Source organism: Perna viridis, chromosome 6 (genome assembly GCF_037379345.1).
Source record: "Perna viridis isolate PV_CMFRI_1.1 ecotype Kerala chromosome 6, ASM3737934v1, whole genome shotgun sequence".
Lineage (NCBI taxonomy): Eukaryota > Metazoa > Mollusca > Bivalvia > Mytilida > Mytilidae > Perna > Perna viridis.
The window spans coordinates 30,640,364-30,659,592 of NC_142450.1; the positions used below are offsets into that span (position 1 = coordinate 30,640,364).

General features: G+C 31.0%; 1 protein-coding gene across 3 annotated transcripts in view; it reads right to left on the reverse strand.

Annotated features, from left to right (window-relative positions):
- LOC148614517 (uncharacterized) overlaps nucleotides 1-19,229 on the reverse strand; it is a 30,883-nt gene that overhangs the window by 6,112 nt on the left and 5,542 nt on the right. Inside the window, exons 1-11 of one of the 3 annotated variants that reach the window (XM_088588637.1) lie at nucleotides 18,903-19,061; nucleotides 16,585-16,836; nucleotides 12,999-13,169; nucleotides 8,359-8,525; nucleotides 7,589-7,723; nucleotides 4,949-5,078; nucleotides 4,623-4,713; nucleotides 3,253-3,335; nucleotides 1,795-1,893; nucleotides 1,188-1,378; nucleotides 134-148 (exon numbers count right to left, since the gene is read on the reverse strand). In XM_088588637.1, coding sequence (XP_088444763.1) covers nucleotides 134-148; nucleotides 1,188-1,378; nucleotides 1,795-1,893; nucleotides 3,253-3,335; nucleotides 4,623-4,713; nucleotides 4,949-5,078; nucleotides 7,589-7,723; nucleotides 8,359-8,525; nucleotides 12,999-13,169; nucleotides 16,585-16,782 — 1,280 coding nt within the window. In that variant the 5' untranslated portion in view covers nucleotides 16,783-16,836; nucleotides 18,903-19,061. Of the gene's footprint in view, nucleotides 1-133; nucleotides 149-1,187; nucleotides 1,379-1,794; nucleotides 1,894-3,252; nucleotides 3,336-4,622; nucleotides 4,714-4,948; nucleotides 5,079-7,588; nucleotides 7,724-8,358; nucleotides 8,526-12,998; nucleotides 13,170-16,584; nucleotides 17,422-18,902; nucleotides 19,062-19,229 lie in introns of those variants that run through there. The other 2 variants (XM_088588638.1, XM_088588639.1) reach the window with 2 other exon arrangements.

Below are 19,229 nucleotides of genomic sequence, written 5' to 3' on the forward strand. Positions count from 1 at the left end.
AAAATGCAGTAAGTAAAATATAAAAATGTATGTGAATATAATGATAAAAGCTCTAGGGGTGAATATTGCTCTGTAAAATGGTAAAGCTAAAAACAAGAAAAAATATTTGAAATAATAAATAACAAACATATACCAAAGTTCTTCATCTCTGGAAAGGAAGACCAAACTCTAATATAACAAATGATTTCAGAAATAAATAATACCTCATTATAAACAAACAATTTCATTAATACATTTTAACTCAATATCATAAAATGACCTTAGATGATGATATAACAAATGGTTTCAGAAATACATTATACCCCATAATTTAAGTACCATTCTATGTAAGAATCGGGCAACGAGCAGCACATCAGTTTTCTTAATTTTGTCTTTACTGCCTCAAACATATTCAATACCTCTAGAAAACAACTGAAAATTTTCCTGCCATTTTTCAATGGTACAATTCAACTAAATTTGACCTATCAGTATCTTAAAAAAGTAATTTCTTGAGGTTATGAGGTTTACATACTTGGATAATGAGATAAAATCTTTGTGTTTTTCCTTCATGTGCTACATCTTATACACATTTTACCTGATTCTTAGACAGAGAAGTACTTAGATATATTTACCTCAAACCAAACTTGAAAATATATTTTGTGATTCTAGTTTCATAATAGTTAGAAAAAATTTAAGATTTATCTGATGAATAAAGAGTTGACTATAAAAGTTTTTGTTTACTAAAAATAGTCATTACATTGTGTTAAAAAAATGGCAATAAAATATATTGGGCAGAGTGACTGGTCAGTTCAGGTAAACACATTGGAAACCAACATAATTCTACTGTTGTTTAAAGGGCTATAAATATGTGTTGTTATATAGAAAGCAGTGATTTATCGAATATTCCTTAAATTTAAAAAACTTCTATAAATCACTTTTTGAATTCACTTTTGAAGTTTCTCTACCAAAAACGCCACAGCGTAAATATCAATATGCTGAACACAAAATTTAAAATTTATATTGAAAAAAAATTTTAAATCTATATAATAAATAGGAGAATCAGTTGGTTATTATGAATAACCAAAATATTATAACTCATGCCAAGAACACTAGAAAATTTAACTCATGCCCAGAACAAGTATTGCACACTCATTAACGTTTTAAAACCGCTCTGATTTTATGGTAGCAATTTAATAAATTTTACATACGGAGCTGTATTTCCTTTCAGATCAAGAGTTCGGAATTTCCCAGCAGCCCAGTTCCTTTCCAATATGACATTATCTCTGTAGATATGTTTCCAGACTGGAGTGGCAGGGACTGTCACTTTAATTGTTACACTATCGCATTTCCATTTCCACAATGTATTGTTCGTAGCTACACTATACCAGGATTTACTGACCTGTCAACACCAATAAATTAAATGAGAAGGATTCTTTTACCTGATTTTTATTTGAGAATCAGGACCTTTGTGTTGGAGAGGCCAAAATATTTATGCTGAATTGTAGAAAATATCTGATATTATACAGTCCTCTTTTCATAATATATCTTTTAAGAAGTTCATGGACACATCACTAGATCCAATTTTGTGATAATAAAGGAGTATTCAAAACTTCAAAGAAGAGCATTTTCACATTATCATCTCCTTAAGTTGTTTGAAATATACAAGAATCAAATTCAAATCCTGGTTTCCTTGATTTCCCTTTTAAAATGAAAATGGTTATTTTTAACAAAATACACTTGTATTCAAAATTGAAAATGATTGCACGGTTACATCTTAAGTATACAAAATTTCTTGAAACTTTCTGTAAATCTTACCATTGCACATTTACACAGTTCCTTTGGGTCTAAGAAGTCTAGTATGTGTAAAACTACCTTCTCTGGTAGTAATGACAAGAAATCACGATGTTGTCTAACCTGGAATGTATTATGTTATATCATTCTGCTTTAGCATGCTTTACGTATACTTTCTATTTTTCCAAAGAAATTCATACCTGCGCATTTGTTTTATTACTTGCTTAAAAATTGTATATTAAATTAAGATATGTATAAATTATTCTATGTGTAATTCCTGATTCATGAATATTCATATAGATTCTAATGTTCCTTTCATCTTATGAAAAAGGTAGGTTAATCATGGTAAAAAGCGCACTCTATCATGTTACAGGCAAATTTGTAGGCATATCATGTAGGCATAAAAACTGATTTCAGAGAAAATTGAAAGAAAATGGCAAAACCAGACATCACGGCAGATGACATACTGAGAAAGTACTATTCTTTGTGGGGTAACAATTTTCGTGGTTTTCGTAGGCGTGCCAAACCATGAAATTTGGTTCCCAGCGAGATGGAGATTCTCACTGATGTGTAAACTGAAAATTTCATAACCACAAATTCAAGAATGAACGAATATGGATTCCTTTCCTAATCCACGAAAATTGGTATCAACAAATTAAAGTACTTTCACAGTGTACAATTTGTTCAAGTGAATAGAACTTGTATATATATAGTTTAAACTGTCTTAGCAACCACCTGTATTCTCCAATACCTTGTATTAGACAATCACTTAGATCATGTAAGCATTAATTTTTTTCATAATTGCGAATTTTTACAGATTCTATCAAGTAAACATATTTATGGGTATCAATTAATTATTATGGTTTTATAAAATGATAAACATAGTTTTAAAAAATTACACTTGCGAAAATTGACACATTTACAGCATCCCAGTTAGTGCATTCCATGATAAACCAACCTTTATGTATGGACCACCTGTACTATGTGGCCATGCTTTTGTTCATATAAGGATGTTTGCTGGTCTATTTAAGAATAATAAGGATTTCAAAGGGTTGTGAAATCTTTTAAAATCTTTCATGCTTAAACAACATAAGAAGAAAAAAATAGATCAGTGCACTTGTTTTTGAGATACATGTATACATTTGAAATTTTGGAGGGAAAAGGATTTCTCTAGATTTTCCATAGGTTTTGTCTTTGTAGGTTTTACATGTATCTATAAAAACACTGAAAAATTAACAAGGATTTCATAAAAACTTTCCAAATATCATTTTTAGGTGTGTTTAATGAAATTATGAAAAAAATGTGGAGGTCACTAGGCAAAAAATATTAATGCTATGAAATGAAGAAAACCATGGGAATCAAAATCTGCCAAAAATGACAGAAAATGAGCAGCAAACATCCTTAAGACAGATTTGATTGTACTTTAAAGCCTTTCAAGTATGACATCAACTTATAAATGCATTGTGCCTTAATAGGTCTTACCGCTAGAAAACTTGATATAAAGTGGTGTTGCCTTGGGTCCAATTTCAATATTAGTTTATGCAGGAATTCATTTCTTTTCAAATCTACAACATATGGGAAATTAGTTTTCTATTGCAAGTTAAACATACAAATTTTAATTATGGCTCTAATATAGATTAAATCACAAATAAAATATATATTGAATATTTTCTGAAATGAAATACGTGGAATGGGGTTAATACGATATCTAATAGCCCTATTCAATCTTTAAATCGTTGTCCATTCAAGTTTTGTACAAATCACACCAATACAATTAGTCCTGTCAAATTAAATGTATTTACAGATAAAAAGGTTTGTATTAGTAAATATTACAGGGGAAATGGAAAAAGTCGTGTTTATTTTTCCTGATAAATTCCTATATCTGTAAAAATTTCTTTCTAACTTCAACTCTAATCTTATTTGCTCTTGAAAGCATTTAATATACGTTTTATAAAATTCTATAAAATATTTGAACTTGATAAACTTAGAACATTCAAACTTCCCCAAACTACTTCATTATTTATGTCAATGTCACAAGAACCTTTATTCAACTTACAAACAAGGAATTAAAGTGAATAACTTTGACATGATTAAAAACTAAAAACCGTGCTTTCTTTCTAGTTACCACATAGAATCAAGTACTGCAGATAGTAAAAGAGTTTATATTCATGATAAAAAAAGGCAGTTTGTACTAAGGTTCTCTATAAAGTGTTAGTAAGAGATCCAAAGAAAATATTCTGAATCGTCGAAATGTACCTACAAATAAAATCTATGTGGAAGAATTGATTTTAAGTCATATACATTAATGTAGGAACCTTATTAAAACTGAGGAATTTTGAACTTTGTATTGTAAAGTTTCTAGCAATTTATGCATTTCAAAATTTCTATATCAATGTATGAAATGTTTTTCAAATCAATTGTAACATGAAGTTGTATGCATTGTCATGCTAGCGATATCCACATTCTTAAAGCAATCAAAACTGCTTACAACATATGCCCCATCTATATAAAGCCACACAACACCATTCATAGGGAGATAATTGTGACCAAATTTGGACAGACAGATGGACAGACAAGGGGATATCTATGTAGCACCCACTCATTGAGTGCAGTCATAAAATAGAACAGAATTTAAAATATACGCTTGTGCTACAGCATTACTGTATTACAGTACTTTATTTCACTTATAGTTTTAAAAATAAATCCAGCATCAATTAAGGTCAAAAGTTCACAATGCAAGTTTTAATTACAGTGAATTTAAGCCAGTCACAATAATTTCTGATTTTACAGTCCAGAATATCATTCTTTCAGAATAAAGAATGCTAAATTAGATTAAATTAAATCTACATTACCTGTCCATAAATCTGTATACCAATGAACAACTGTACTGGCATTGGTACTTAAATCTGATATACTCTCAGTCTCAGACTTAGATACTTTGGACTGAAAAAAGGGAGAAACATTATTGTTATTTAATTGCAAAACTAGCCAATTCTCTTCCAAACCTGATGACCTAAGAAAATATATAGAAGGTTAAATAATGTAATCTTCAAAATAAAAACTCTTCTCTGAAAAAGGTATACAAAAACAAACATTTCATATTTCATAAATGATGAGCTTAAAATGAGTAAATTTATACAGTATATAATTTGACTTTTATAGGACATTGATGGCTCACCTGTATTGATTTGGCAGTTGTAGAGGGGTCCGAAGACATTGCACTATTATCATCGCGGTTGCTAAACACAGGGAAACTCTGTGATACTCTTTCATTTTGAATGTGCCTTCTTACAGGCATGTCAACAAATCTGAAAATAAAGCAAATCTGTGATAATATTACTGGGAAAAAGGTCTTATAAAAATCAAACAACTGCACTGTGGAAAAACTTGCAAAAGGTAACCCTATTTCACACCATGCAGACTGTCAAGTTGTTCAAAGCTAATTAAGGCAATCAATACATGTATTTTCAGGGACAAGAAAGGAGCTTGAGAAAGTAAATATCAGGCATGAAATAGAAATACTGTGAGTAAAACCCACTAATTAAAAGATACCTCCTGCCACCCATACATCAAAAATGGAAAGCCTAAATCAAAAGACAAAAAAGTTGTGCCCCATACATGAAATGTGCCAAAAATGGTATGCCTATGTTGAAGAAAGAAGGAGGTGTGTGGCTCAGACACAAATCTGCACAGACAGACAGAAAGACAGACAGAGTGACTCTTATACAACCCAATAAATTTGCACTGTCTCATGGTAAAACATCCATGTGCCAAATATAGTATGCATGATAAAAACCACTGTCTAACTTGAGTGCGATGATGATGAATGTACCCTACACATGAAATAATGGGATCCATCCACACACCAAAAATGGAAAGCCTACATTAAAAGACAAAACCTATGAATTTGACCTTGAGGTCAAAAGTCAAGATCATACAGAGGTCATGAATGTATGTGACACATCATCAGAGGGTGATACACCCATGCACTAAATATGGTATGCCTATGTATAAGAACAAAGAAGTTATTGCCCAGACAAAAATCTGCACAGACAGACAGACAGACAGATAGAGTGGTTCCTATTTAGTCCCTGAACTTTGTTTGTTGGAAGTATAATAACAACAGAATTTTTTTATTTGTGAACAAATATTTCACAAGAAGATCAAGAATCTCTAAAAATAAAGAACATTCACTAGATAATTCTTATCAATTCTCCAGATACTGTAGGCTAATATTACTAGCAAAGATATGGACTCCAGAGCCTTGGGAAAAGTATATAAAGAAATAAAAAACACCAAAATTACATTTGTCTGAAAATCAGCATAATCATTTGTTCTATTAAATGCCACCACCTAGATTTGGGCACACAACTGACATTACAATGAACTTTGATAAGTAACAATCCAATATAACCTGGTCTTCTTACAGCTTATCATAAGGTACAATGGAACTTGAGTTAATTGTCTATCTTTTAGAACCCAAAGCACGACCAATTTATTGCTTTTTGTAATATTCATTATATATAAAATGCAGGGGATACACTTCATCAATACATTCATGAACGTTTCAGATTATCACAGTAATTATATCTTACATATAATGTTCAGTATACATATATCAAATGATGACAAAACAGTAAATAAAACACCATAATGACATATTTTTTTTTCAATTTCATTTCTACTTTTTCATCCTTTCATATCACTGGCTTTAAGAAAAAAACTAATCATTAAACTTTATTACCAATATCTTTGCATTTTACTGGGTTCATTTTCATATTAAATAGTATTTGCCAAACAATTGAGCATGGTTTTCAAAATGATTTTGGCATTTAAATGCAGCTTATATAAATATTGTCAAGTTAAAAATAAATGCCTTTAATACCTTGGTATAAAACATATGAAAAGAGCAACATTACAATGCAGAAATTTGAAAAAAAAAACTACCAATAAAAGTCTTGAGTATTTAAAAACACTTAAAATGCTCTTGTGATTTAAAGTCCTTAAAAGAAACACCATGAAGTTTGTGTAAAAGTTATATAAGCAAATATGAATAGAGCAACCTAAACTACACTTCCTTTTTTTCATATACAGGATCTAGGTAGGTAAAATATATATAATGTACTTTTCCATGCTTCATCTCCCAAAATTTAATTGACTAAGCTTTAGAGAGCATAGAGGTATCTACTTAGGAATAATACTTTATCAAAATGGACAATTGTCCTGCATTGTAAACCATAAAAAATAAAGCTCCTAAATGATGTGATACACATAGTAAATTGGTAAAGCATGTAATATGCAAATTTATTCTTCAACTCATCCTTTTCTCTGGGATTATTCTTTATTTCTACATGAGGTAAACCTGTACACCAGGACATGGAACTTTACTTTTGTTCCATCTATCTTTAATTCACGATTCAGGTACTTGAACTTGGATACAAGTAGTTTTTAATGCAGTCAAGTGGATATTGTGTATATTGGGTCCAATCAATCAATTTAAAGGAGAGTTCCTGAGTCATATTTTATTAAAACGGTCCAATTTAAATGCAAGAAGCTTAATATATCTAGTCATATTTTATAATTTAGACATTACTTGAAGTAGCTTTGGATAAGAAGCAAACATGGTAAAAACATAGCCCTAATTGATTGGAAAGTTTCAATGTTTTTAAAGTCATCATAAAATTTAACAAAGTTTCTCACATGTTGTTCATGTATGTTCAATTATAAAGTCCTCCACCAGCTCTAAACACATTTAAATGGCCAAAACACATGAAATTCTGTATAAAATTTTCCTTAACGAGACTCCTAAAAAACTTACCTATCAACAGCTGGGCCATTATATAGATCTTCTTTACTGGTTTGCAGCAATTTGTATTTATGTATACTTCTGTTAGAACGTCTTTTTGGAGCTGTACATAGTTTTGGCAAACTTGCCTGTGATTTGGTTCCAAGGCTGAAATATAGAATTAAAGTCTCTCATGAAAATATCTTGACATAAAATTTTTTTATAAGAATGATACTCTCTCTACAAATCAACTATCAAATGCCCTCTTGCTCATTTATAGAAAATAATTTCACTATACCAAGGTTGTTGTCTCATGGGTATCATCCCCATTTTTTTGCTTTACATATAACAGCAATTAGAAACCTGCCTAACAACATAGCAATACTAGCAGTTTGGCAATTGATTGATTGATTGTAGTTTAAGAGCATTTTAATATAAACCTGACTGATTCTATTCAGCGTTTGTCTTACACGTTATGCCATATTTTTAAGGTGCTAACACACAAAAAGCATCAATCAACAAGGAAGCTCATCACTTAGCAAAGACACATTATTCTGACTCTCAAGCCAACCAATCACAACTCCATCCCTTTTATATGTGACATACCTAGTGAAAAAGCAGTGACTACCAATTTTGAAAGTTTGGTATGACCTGAATGGCCAGAAGTAAAACCCATGACCTCTCATACTTGAGGCATGTAAGCTACCATTAGTCTAGACCACCCTAGTGGTACAATTAGACAACAAATGGTATGTTTTTGCTTGGCCAGAATTACAGATTAAGTATAATTTTGAATAACAAACCTTATATTCGTATCATTTTTCTGAATGATGAGTTGATTTTCCTTCAGTATGTCTGGCAGTCGAATGGTGCGATTGACTTTGTTTTGCTCCTTGACCTCATCGTCAAGGTGAAGGTATGCACTCTTGACCCGGAAGTAGTTGTCTTCTCTGTGAAGTTCAACTCTTTTCTATAATAAAAGAAAACTTAATTCAAGTTAATCATCAAAAAGTAAAGGCTAAGTGTAAATGTACTTTTGTTATAATAAAATTAATATCAGTTTTCATTGAATAGTAAAACTGAAGTTTGTTTTTGCCTAGTAAAATGTATGTCTCCCCTTGTTTCAAATTTCGAAGGGGTATAACTCCCACAAAATTCAGTAGAACATAACTACCTACAAAGTTTCATAACATTTGGTGCAGTAGTATCTGAGGAGTTGCTCTTATAAATGTGTGACAGGCAGACAGGGCAAAAACAATATGTCTTCCAACCAAACTGGGGGAAGACATTATTTTTGCGAGATTTCAGAATATTATCAGATTACCTTTGTTTTTTTTTTTAACCAGAAACAGAAAATTGTCAAGTTATTATCACACTTTAATCATATGATCAAAACTCATATCACCATATTTTGATAATAAGACAGCATGTGTATAAACTGTTAACACTGGAGATATCCTTTGCTCTATTGTAACAAGAGGCTCCTGCCTTAATCGTTCACCTGGTTAAATTTGCTTTCAAGGGTAATAAATTAAGCAAGAAGTTGTCCAACAATTTTGACTCAAGAAAACTTTGGTAGGACTTATCATAAGGATCATTTCAGCAATTGAAAGTTTCTTTCTAGCTATCACAGTTTCCAAGATATTGGCTGAAAACTGTAAAAAAAAAACAAAAAAAGAAAAAAAAAACATTATTTTTCACCTTTTAAGGGCAATAACTTTTACTGGAAGTCATTTGACACTTTCATCCCTGAAGGCCTTAAGATAAGGATCATTTCAACAATTGAAAGAATTTGGCTAAACCTAATGGTTTTGGAGATATAATATGCGAAGAACTACTGCCTGACCACTATGTTCTATTTTTAGTAATGACAGTCATGTTTTTCCATGGAACAAAAATCCCCAAATCAGTTCTTCACATGATATCCCAAGGAACATTCATACCAAGTTTAGTTCCAATTGGTCAAGTAGTGTCAGAGAAGATTTGGAATAGAAATAACATAAAAAAAGAGCAATAACTCCATTATGGCTTAACAGAATAAAACAAAAATTTTCTTACAGATAGATCTCATCAAGCTAAACACTTTTACCTAGTCAAAATTTGACTTAACCTAAAGATTTTGAAGATACATGCGAAAAACTAATGTCTGACCCATATGTCCTATTTTTAGTAACAGCAGCCTTGTTTTTCGACAGATCAAAAATCCCCATTACTGTTCTATGCAGGATACCCTAAGGAAAAATCATATCAAGTTTGGTTCCAATTGATCAAGTAATGTCATAGAAGAATTTTGAATGAAATAATATTGAAAATAGCCAAAAAACTTCTAAAAAGGGCAATAACTCCAACAAGCCTCAATGGATTAAAACGAAAATTTGACTACAGATAGATCTAATCATGCTAAACAGTTTTCTTTTTGCAGAATTTGGTTTGATCTAATGATTTTGGAGATATATGTAAAAAACTACAGTCTGACTCCCTTTGTTCTATTTTTAGTAATGGTGGCAATGTTTTTTGACAGATCAAAAATCTCCAAATCAGTTCTATGCAGGATACCCCAAAGAACAATCTTCCTAAGTTTGGTTCCAATTGGTTCAGTAGTGTCACAGGAGAAGAGTTTTGAAAAATTGTTAATGACAATGACGAACGCCTTCCGCCAGGTGAGCTAAAAATGGATTGAATATTGTAGTTCATTGATGCTAGAAAGTACATACTGAATACTTGTACTCGGAGAACTAGCATACTGCACTAAATCTAAGGGCTCACCTTGTGTTAAAAGCTACAAAGTGCAATAATTAAAACTTACTACACTGACTTTTCAATAACACCACCTAAAGTACTCCCTAAATATTTTGGCACTTCACTTTTACCTTAGAACAGCATCTTATAAGTTTATTGGCCTTTAAAGCACTACCTCAGTTGTTTTGGCTTTTTACTTGTACAATAGTACCTAATAGGTTCTTCACTGATTAGTTTTATACCTTAATAACATCAATGACAAAACAGTCAGAGAGATTTATTTACAATACATGTAATCTGTCAGAAGATTACAAGATATTTAAACATAAATTTCACAGTAGATTTAATATATTTCACTATGCACAAAAAAAATGATCAAATATAATATAATCTAAATGGAAAATGTGTTAAAATTGATGTTAAGGAATTCAGTCTAATTCTGACAATGAATAGTCTGGTATCTCAGGAAGTAATATTATCTGTGGCTAGGAAACAGTTTGTCAATATTAAGAGTTTTAAAGGGCCAAGTATGTTATTAAATTTAATCCGTCCAATTATAAATGCAAATGAGAAAGAAATTGGTCTTTATTGGAAGAGAAAATGACCAAACTATGCATTTGTATTAAGTACAACTCTGCCTTAAAACCAGGCAGAAGTTTATAATTAGTGATTCATGCATTTCTTAATTGCAAATATCTTTTTTATTGGAAATCCTTCAGTAAGCATCTTAAAAACTGTATATAAAATAAGAGTGAAAATAAAAATTGGCCAGTGGAGAAAAAAAATCACTAAAAATTTAGTATTGTTCTACAAAAGAAAAGTACGGGAAAATTCCCAGTCAAAGTTTATACACCAGAACCAGTCAAAAATATTTCATGTTATATAGCAGATCCAAGGAAATGAACATACAAGTTGTTAGGATGTAACTAATGTATTTGAATAGTTTCATTGTATGTATTAACCAATTAAATCAAGATGTAATCATTTATCAAGATGATTGTTAAAGAAACCAAAACGTCTGTTTGTCTGATTCATCTTTAGAATCAAAATACAATAACATATTTCAAAACATTGAATTAAAAAAAATAATAATACAAATAAAATAAAAATGATTAGTCTCATTTTTGGGGTTCTTCTTTTATGGGTCAAAATACCTATTTTAATAGAACAGTATTTAAAAAAAAAACTATTAAAACATTAGTTTTGAATTTGACTGTGGCTAAAAATAGGAAAAATTGTTACTTTTCCTTTTTGGTTTATTCATTTGACAATTAAATTCTTCCATGAAAAGCTTAAAAATTTACTTGAAATTAACTGTTAAACTAGAAGCCCTGTTTGTCACAGGAGCCTCCACGTCATTTGTTTGTAGTGAATTTTTTAGTAAATCAAATGTGTAAGACACTGATAATGCCCCCGCTCGCTAGATTTGCCAAATTAAGAACATGTTTATTTTTGTATGAAGACATACAAAGCAGATTAAGAAATCTCTCCAAGACTTGTGATATTCATGGTCTGTTGGTTCAGCTCAATCCTTCCAAGACTTGTGATATTCATGGTCTGTTGGTTCAGCTCAATCCTTCCAAGACTTGTGATATTCATGGTCTGTTGGTTCAGCTCAATCCTTCCAAGACTTGTGATATTCATGGTCTGTTGGTTCAGCTCAATCCTTCCAAGACTTGTGATATTCATGGTCTGTTGGTTCAGCTCAATCCTTCCAAGACTTGTGATATTCATGGTCTGTTGGTTCTGCTCAATCCTTCCAAGACTTGTGATATTCATGGTCTGTTAGTTCAGCTCAATCTTTCCAAGACTTGCATTGACAAAAAAAAATTTGGGGATCAATTTGGGAATCAGAATTTCCTAAACATATGCATATCTACATATTGTATCCTGGCCATATAGTGTCATGAAATTCTGTTTGGTAGTGTCAGACTAGTTGAGATGAGGAAAAGAGGACTGATGGACGGACTGACAGATACATAAACATGTTAATACCCCAATAACAAATCCCTAACTTTGTTGCTTGGGGTATATTTCTGACAAAAATTACTAAGTCCAACTATCAACTATCAAAACCCTTTGAACCTGCACACCTTAATCATGTTTAAATATATCCTGTAAAATATTTTAGATGTAGTTCAAAAACTGTATGAGGAGATAGCCAGACAAGCCATATAGCCTTATTTCTGATGAAAATGACTAAGTCTAACTATCACCAATTTCCGTAATACATGTATTTTACGAAAATGGAAATCTTTTGACCCTGCTAACCTTCATAATCTGTAGAAATATCCTGTAAATATTATATTTTAGATATAATTCAAAAACTGTACGAGGAGATAGCCAGACAAGCCATATAGCCCTATTTCTGATGAAAATGATTAAGTGTAACTATCACCAATTTCTGTAATATTTCACGAAAATCAAAATCCCTTGGCTCTGCACACTTTCATCATGTGTTGAAATATCCTGTAAAATATTTTAGATATAGTTTGAAAACTGTGTTAGGAGATAGCTGGACAAGCCATGATCATTTTAATCCAGACGGACAAATGGACAAACAGATGAATGGACGGAAGAATGGAGGGACAGGGATAAATTAGTATGCCCCCCTACAGTTTGTCCCGGGGGCATAAAAAAACCCTTTGATAATACAATGTACATGTACATACATGTACTCTTTTTGGAATCTACCAGAACTAACCTTAACCTCCCTGGTAGTGTGTGTACTGACAGGTGTAAACTCTGCTTCTGGAAACTGTTTCTGTGCAGTATACATGAAATCTCTGTGTTGATGTGGCTGCATAACAGTGTACAGGAACTGAAACTGCTGACGATTGCTGCGTCTTAGCAAGGCCTCTATCAAACGGCACCTCTGAAGACAACAATACAAGTATTCAGAATTAATCAATGGCAAGGATGAATTAAAGCACAAAGCAACCATATTATTAAAAATAAGGACATAGATCCGAAAGTACACAGACTACTTCAAGCATTTTCCTGCCATTCTGAATTTGAATTTTAAAAGCCAAATATGTAACCATATTGCTTGAAAAATTCCACAAATTTACATGTTTGTAAAAAAAAACAAAAAACAAAAAAAAAACCACCTTACAGTGTTCTAGAAGTTAAAACAAGGTGACCATATTAAGAACATAAAACAAGATACTAATATTCATAATCATGTGATAAAGGCTAGACCAAGAAAACACCACAACGAAAATAATACACACAAAAACTAAATAAGAATAAATGAGTGACTCAAATCTACTAAAACCTAGGAGAATGGACCAGGCACAATTGTTAGAAAATTCCACATGATAAAACTTGGTATGAGAGTTTACTTTGCAATCATTGAAATAAATATATAGGACTATCAACTTACTTGTCCTAAATTTCACTTTCCACAGGAATTCTTTAGCCCTGCCTTCACCAACATTTATAGAAGATGTTATCAGAGAAATCAAACTTTTGTAAGACATTGTGGTAACTTATAATATTACTAAAATTTCAGGCCAGAAATTTACGCTTTCAGAAAGTCAATACCTTATTCCTTTATTTTTAGGCTTTATATAGAAGTATGAAATATATAAAAGCGCCACCTCATAACCATTGTTTAGACCATCAGAAATGTAATACTAAATATTGATTTTTAAATTGGCTAACTTTTACTAAAATGCAACATCTAAAAGAATTGTGATACAATTTTAAATAAATTTTACAATACTTGTCAATAACTCAATATTTTACACTTTCCTGCTTAACAGTGTTAATATACAATTACAATGTAAAACTTCCATAAATGTCACAATATAATGACAAGTAACTAAGGAAAAATCAATCTTATCATTTCTCAGTATAAAACTACAATGGTGTCAGTTAGGAAAACATTCAATACTACTTAATTGATGTTTTTAATTACCAATTAAGTTCATCAAAAGCCTAAACAACTAGGACGAATAGTATTGACAGAAATCTGTAGTCCCATTCTATTCACTTATTAAGGGAAAACTATTTTAAACCAATACTATTGAAACCTTTCAGTGAATTAGTTTTATAATTTGATGCATATAAACCATCAGCTTACATCCAGTTTTTGTTCAGGTATAATGTGTAGATTTTAATGCACAAATCTGTAATGGTTTACATTTAAAACATCAATAGTATAGCAGTAAAGTTAGTATCCAATTTATCATACATGTACAAGTTGGCTGATGAAGTATACTAAATCTACTCCTAAACCAAGAATTGAAGACATATACAAACAACTATAGGGTTGGAATCAAAAATATAAAAAAGGCTATCATTTTCTAATCTTGCCCAAATTTGCACAAAAACTAGCAAATATATAAAAAAGGAGAGTTCCGATACCCAGATCCCTCCCTATGAACCCATCTCTAAACTGTATTAGCCCAATTCATTTGTAGAGTGTTACAGGAATCTTGCTAAAAACTGTAAAAATAACGTCCCCTAGTTGTTACATAGTTCACAATGTTATCTTTAATTAAATCAATTTGTGCACATTAGAATGAATGAATAAAGAGTCATCTCTTAATCTTTTAATTAATATGCAGAAGTCAATTTACTATATTCTTTATTGATTAAAATGCTTAGATCTAATCATAGTATCTGCCTTTCAATATTGAAGTTTACTTTTGATATAAAAATGAATTTTTCCCCTTTTTGTGGTGAATACCTCCACCCCCAAATTGCAAATCTAAGCCACATCTAAAATACTGTATTTAGTACCTTCATTTCAATGCAAGAAAAAAAAACAAAGAAAGAACACAATACAGAAAGCACAAATTTAGCTATTATTGGGACATGATTTCTTACAATAGAAATTTGCTCTGTAAGGGCATGTTTTATCAATTTAGTTCAAAGTTTATATGAAGGGACTTTGAGGCATTATATTAGTCTTCAGACTCATTCTAAGTTTATTCAGGGTCAAGTTTCGACAAGTTTCCTTGTACATAAAAGTCATCAATTAAGTCAGGAGTAGCACAGATTATTCATTTTCAAATTTGCATACCTTTCAGTGTGATTAAATAGCTTTATATTTTCTTCTCTAACACTTTTGTATTTTTATTTAGCCTTAGTCTGTGGGTACACTGAATCAATTGCATCTGGTTTGTTGAAATTGAATAGAAGCAGGTAAATAAGACATATATTTCACAGTGAGATTCTAATACTGAATTTGTGTATTGTATATAAGAAAGTTATATTGACTTTCCAAAAGTAATATATGAACAATAACTATAGAAAACAATTTGCATTTACTGAAAATAGATAAACATTTTAAATACTATCACCTATTATTCTGGATACAATAATTTCTGATCCCTCACATTCAAGTGAATGGAATTTAAATCCATTGGTTCAAATCCCCAATCCTCTTTTATACGTATTTAGACCTCATTTGCATTAATATAATTAGAGCATAGCTTATTTGGATTATAATGAACAAGTTTTGTTTGTCAAAGAAAAGCTTAAATTTCATTTAAAAACAAAAGTATCAATAATATCATAGAAAAGCTTTTAAAGTGTGTTTAGTTACCACCTCAGAAAAGTAAACAGAAAAAAATGTACATTAATTCATAAATGATTTGGCACTGTAGAAGTTAAAATATTATCTTTAATTTGAAATAAAACCTATTGACCATATTTATCATAAGAATAATATATGTGAATTTGAATACTTTTTATACTTAAATTCCTATTAGAGAGACGGTGAAAATTAGAAGTATCTTATCTTATTTGTAAACCTAAATTAAACATGTGTTAAGTTGTACAAATATGTACTTCAATATCTTTTATTTGTGAATTGGATAAAAAGAAATTTATGTTCAAATTTAAATGAAAAAAGAAGTAGAAATAGCTTGTATTAAGCTTATAGTAAAATTATTCAAGCAAATAAGTAATAAATTCATATATCATTTAGTCTGTTCAGTGGTTCTTCTATATATACATGTAGTACATTTCAATTTTGTCCTTTTTTCATTTATAGCGCCAATTTTGTATTGAAAGAAAAGTAATTTCAAGTATCAAACTTTTCAACAACAAAAAATGCCAAAAGCTAATTCTAAAATTATGATCATGTATAATTAAAACCAATTTTAATTGGTTGTATATATTTTTATTTTGGTTATAGTAATTACTAAATTTTGAAGTATTTCTTTAATTGACCAAAACAAAAAAAAGAATAAACAATAGAAAAATAAGAGGAAAAAAATGAAAAGAAGAAAAAAAAGAAAAGAAGAGAAAAGAAAACAAAATCAGACTCTATTCACCTGTTCATGGTTCCAGTCTTCTATCCATAGAGAAATTTTATCCAGTTGTCTGTCAAATTCCACACTAGAAGGGGTTGGGTGTCTACCTCCATGCCCCCTCCAATTTGGCACATAGCTATTGAAGGTAGAAATTTGCCCCTTCTTCTCATCCTTCCTTAAAATGGATAAAGAAACTGGTGCACGCTGAACAGATTGCATGATCACACAGTCCTGTCACTTTTTAATTCATTTCATGGATTTTTAAACCTTTCCCTGCAATTAATGTTATTAAATAAATTTACTACAGGTAAATTAAATAGCTTTTGATCCGATAGCTGGTGTAAAATTGATTGGAAAGAACTACCTGGTAACTACTGCTTTCTAACTATAGTCTATTTCACACTGGTTTAAATGCATGGCCTCTTCAGGGTACATTTTATTTCAATTACCTTTTTTTACCTTTATGAATGGAATTAATGTCCTAACAATTAAGGGATCAGAATAATTAAAATACAAGAATTCTTATAGTGTTATGTGTATTTTTACTAAAATAAAGTTTTCATATCAATACATTTTTTAATGAATGATGATCTGGTTCTAAACTGAGAGCAATTTAAAATTTCATTTCAAACTGTATATAAGTATGCAGAGTAGACATTAATTCTTCAACCATAGAACCTGCTTCGGCTCTTAATTTTAACATTTCTAAGCCACAGGACTGTTTAAAAACTAAGGTAGGTCTTAATCAACAAGAAGGCAATAACTGAGACTGAACACAATCAACTTTATAAAATTTATAAAAGATCTGTACGTTGAAATTTCACTTTACAATTTCAAAGTTCATTCATTCTAAAATGCTACAACCAACCTGCAAGAAAAAAAATTAAAATATTAACATACATACAAAAATATCAGAACACATTTTAAAAGGTGTATACAGCTCATAGTAAGAATTTTGAAAAGAAATTCAAATTGAACCATAAATACTTTTCAAATATTACCCAAGAGTTACAGATTTACTTTTTTTACTAAACTCTATGACAAAAGCAAGGATTGGAATCTCATACAATTTTACATAATATGATAATAAATATGTTGCATGGGGCGGTATACAGCGAGATTACCCATGATGCATTTCATTGATGCTGAGTGTGCCCTGTTAATGGCGGATGATTTCCATTGCTTCAACACTTCATCACAATAAATGTAGGTATTCTGACCCATATGGTTTGAAAAAAAAATAATAATATCCCAGCTCAAGTTGCCTCCAGACTTTTTCAATGTTTTGTTTTGATAATACCTCGATTCGAGACCTTAATCTCTTATCAAATTTTCAACCTGGTCCCACCTCCGAAGTTTGGTCTTCCCACCTCCGAAGTTTGGTCTTCCCTCCTCATTTAAAATTCAAACTCCTATTTCCAAACCCGATCAATCGTCATAAAATTCGTTTGAAATAGATCAGAAATGGCATAAGGGTGTGTATAAGGAGTTTTATCGCTGCAACTTTCCCTGCATTTGTGATATCAGTGTTTTTATATGCCTTGGTTTTGACTCCTGATAGCGTAGCCCCACCTTCAAGGGGGAGTTTCCTCCTAATTTAAAATTCAAACTCCTTCTCAAAACCAGAGGGATTGTCATAAAATTTGTTTTAAATTGAACAAAAACAGTCTGAAGGTGTATATAAGAAATTTCATAGCTGTTGCCTCCCATTCTTTTGTGATATCAACGTTTTTATTTGACCAACTGTTGATACAAAAAAATGGCGGCCTAGTCACGCCCTCGAGAAAGGTATTTCCTCCTAAATTAAAGTTCTAACTCCTTCTTCAAAACCCTAACGATCATCATAAAATTTGTTTTAAATCGATACAAAATGGTTGGTCTGAGGGTGTATTATAAAAGGATGTTTATAGCTGTAGCTTCCCCTGCTTTTGTGAGATCAGTGTTTTATATGACTTAATTTTGACTTCAATAGCAGTACAGGTGGCAAATAGCTGTGGCGAATATACTGAAATCTCGTCACACAAGATATTGCGATAAATCACTAGATGCGATTTCTTAGATATTTAATTCTTTGACAAAAGTGACAAAAATTGCATGTTGATCTACCCACTGTCAACCTCTTTTTCTATTCAGTAATATTCAAGCTACCTTAGCATATGGAGTTTTCACTTCTCAACTACCTATGACACTTTGCCAGAAATTGTCACCATATACACCCTCTAGCAGTATGACTCACATAATCTGTGGATTAAGGATATATGGCTCATAGACTGAGGTAATTACTTCAAAAGTTCGCCACTATCGTCGTCAACATGGCCTATTTGACCAATATGGAGTACCTGATCTGATAAAGGCATTCTTCCTCTTTAACCAGATTTCATTTTTCTGTCAATAGTGAGTTCACCATAGGCATAGTGCCTAAGGATTAATACTAGGTGCGTGTTGTACATGTGTTATTTGAAAGGCATAGACCGGCACTCAGTAGTGCACGTAAGAGTCAAAGTGAAAGTGAAAGTACAAGCCACGTGGTCAAACATCGATAATTTAATTCACATACAAAATTTAGAACCAATTACATTTGTATTTCAGAGACTGTAATAAGAAATTCTAGGTGGGAAATACATAAACAATATTTTTTTAAACTTAAAAAAAAGCATAAACAAAAA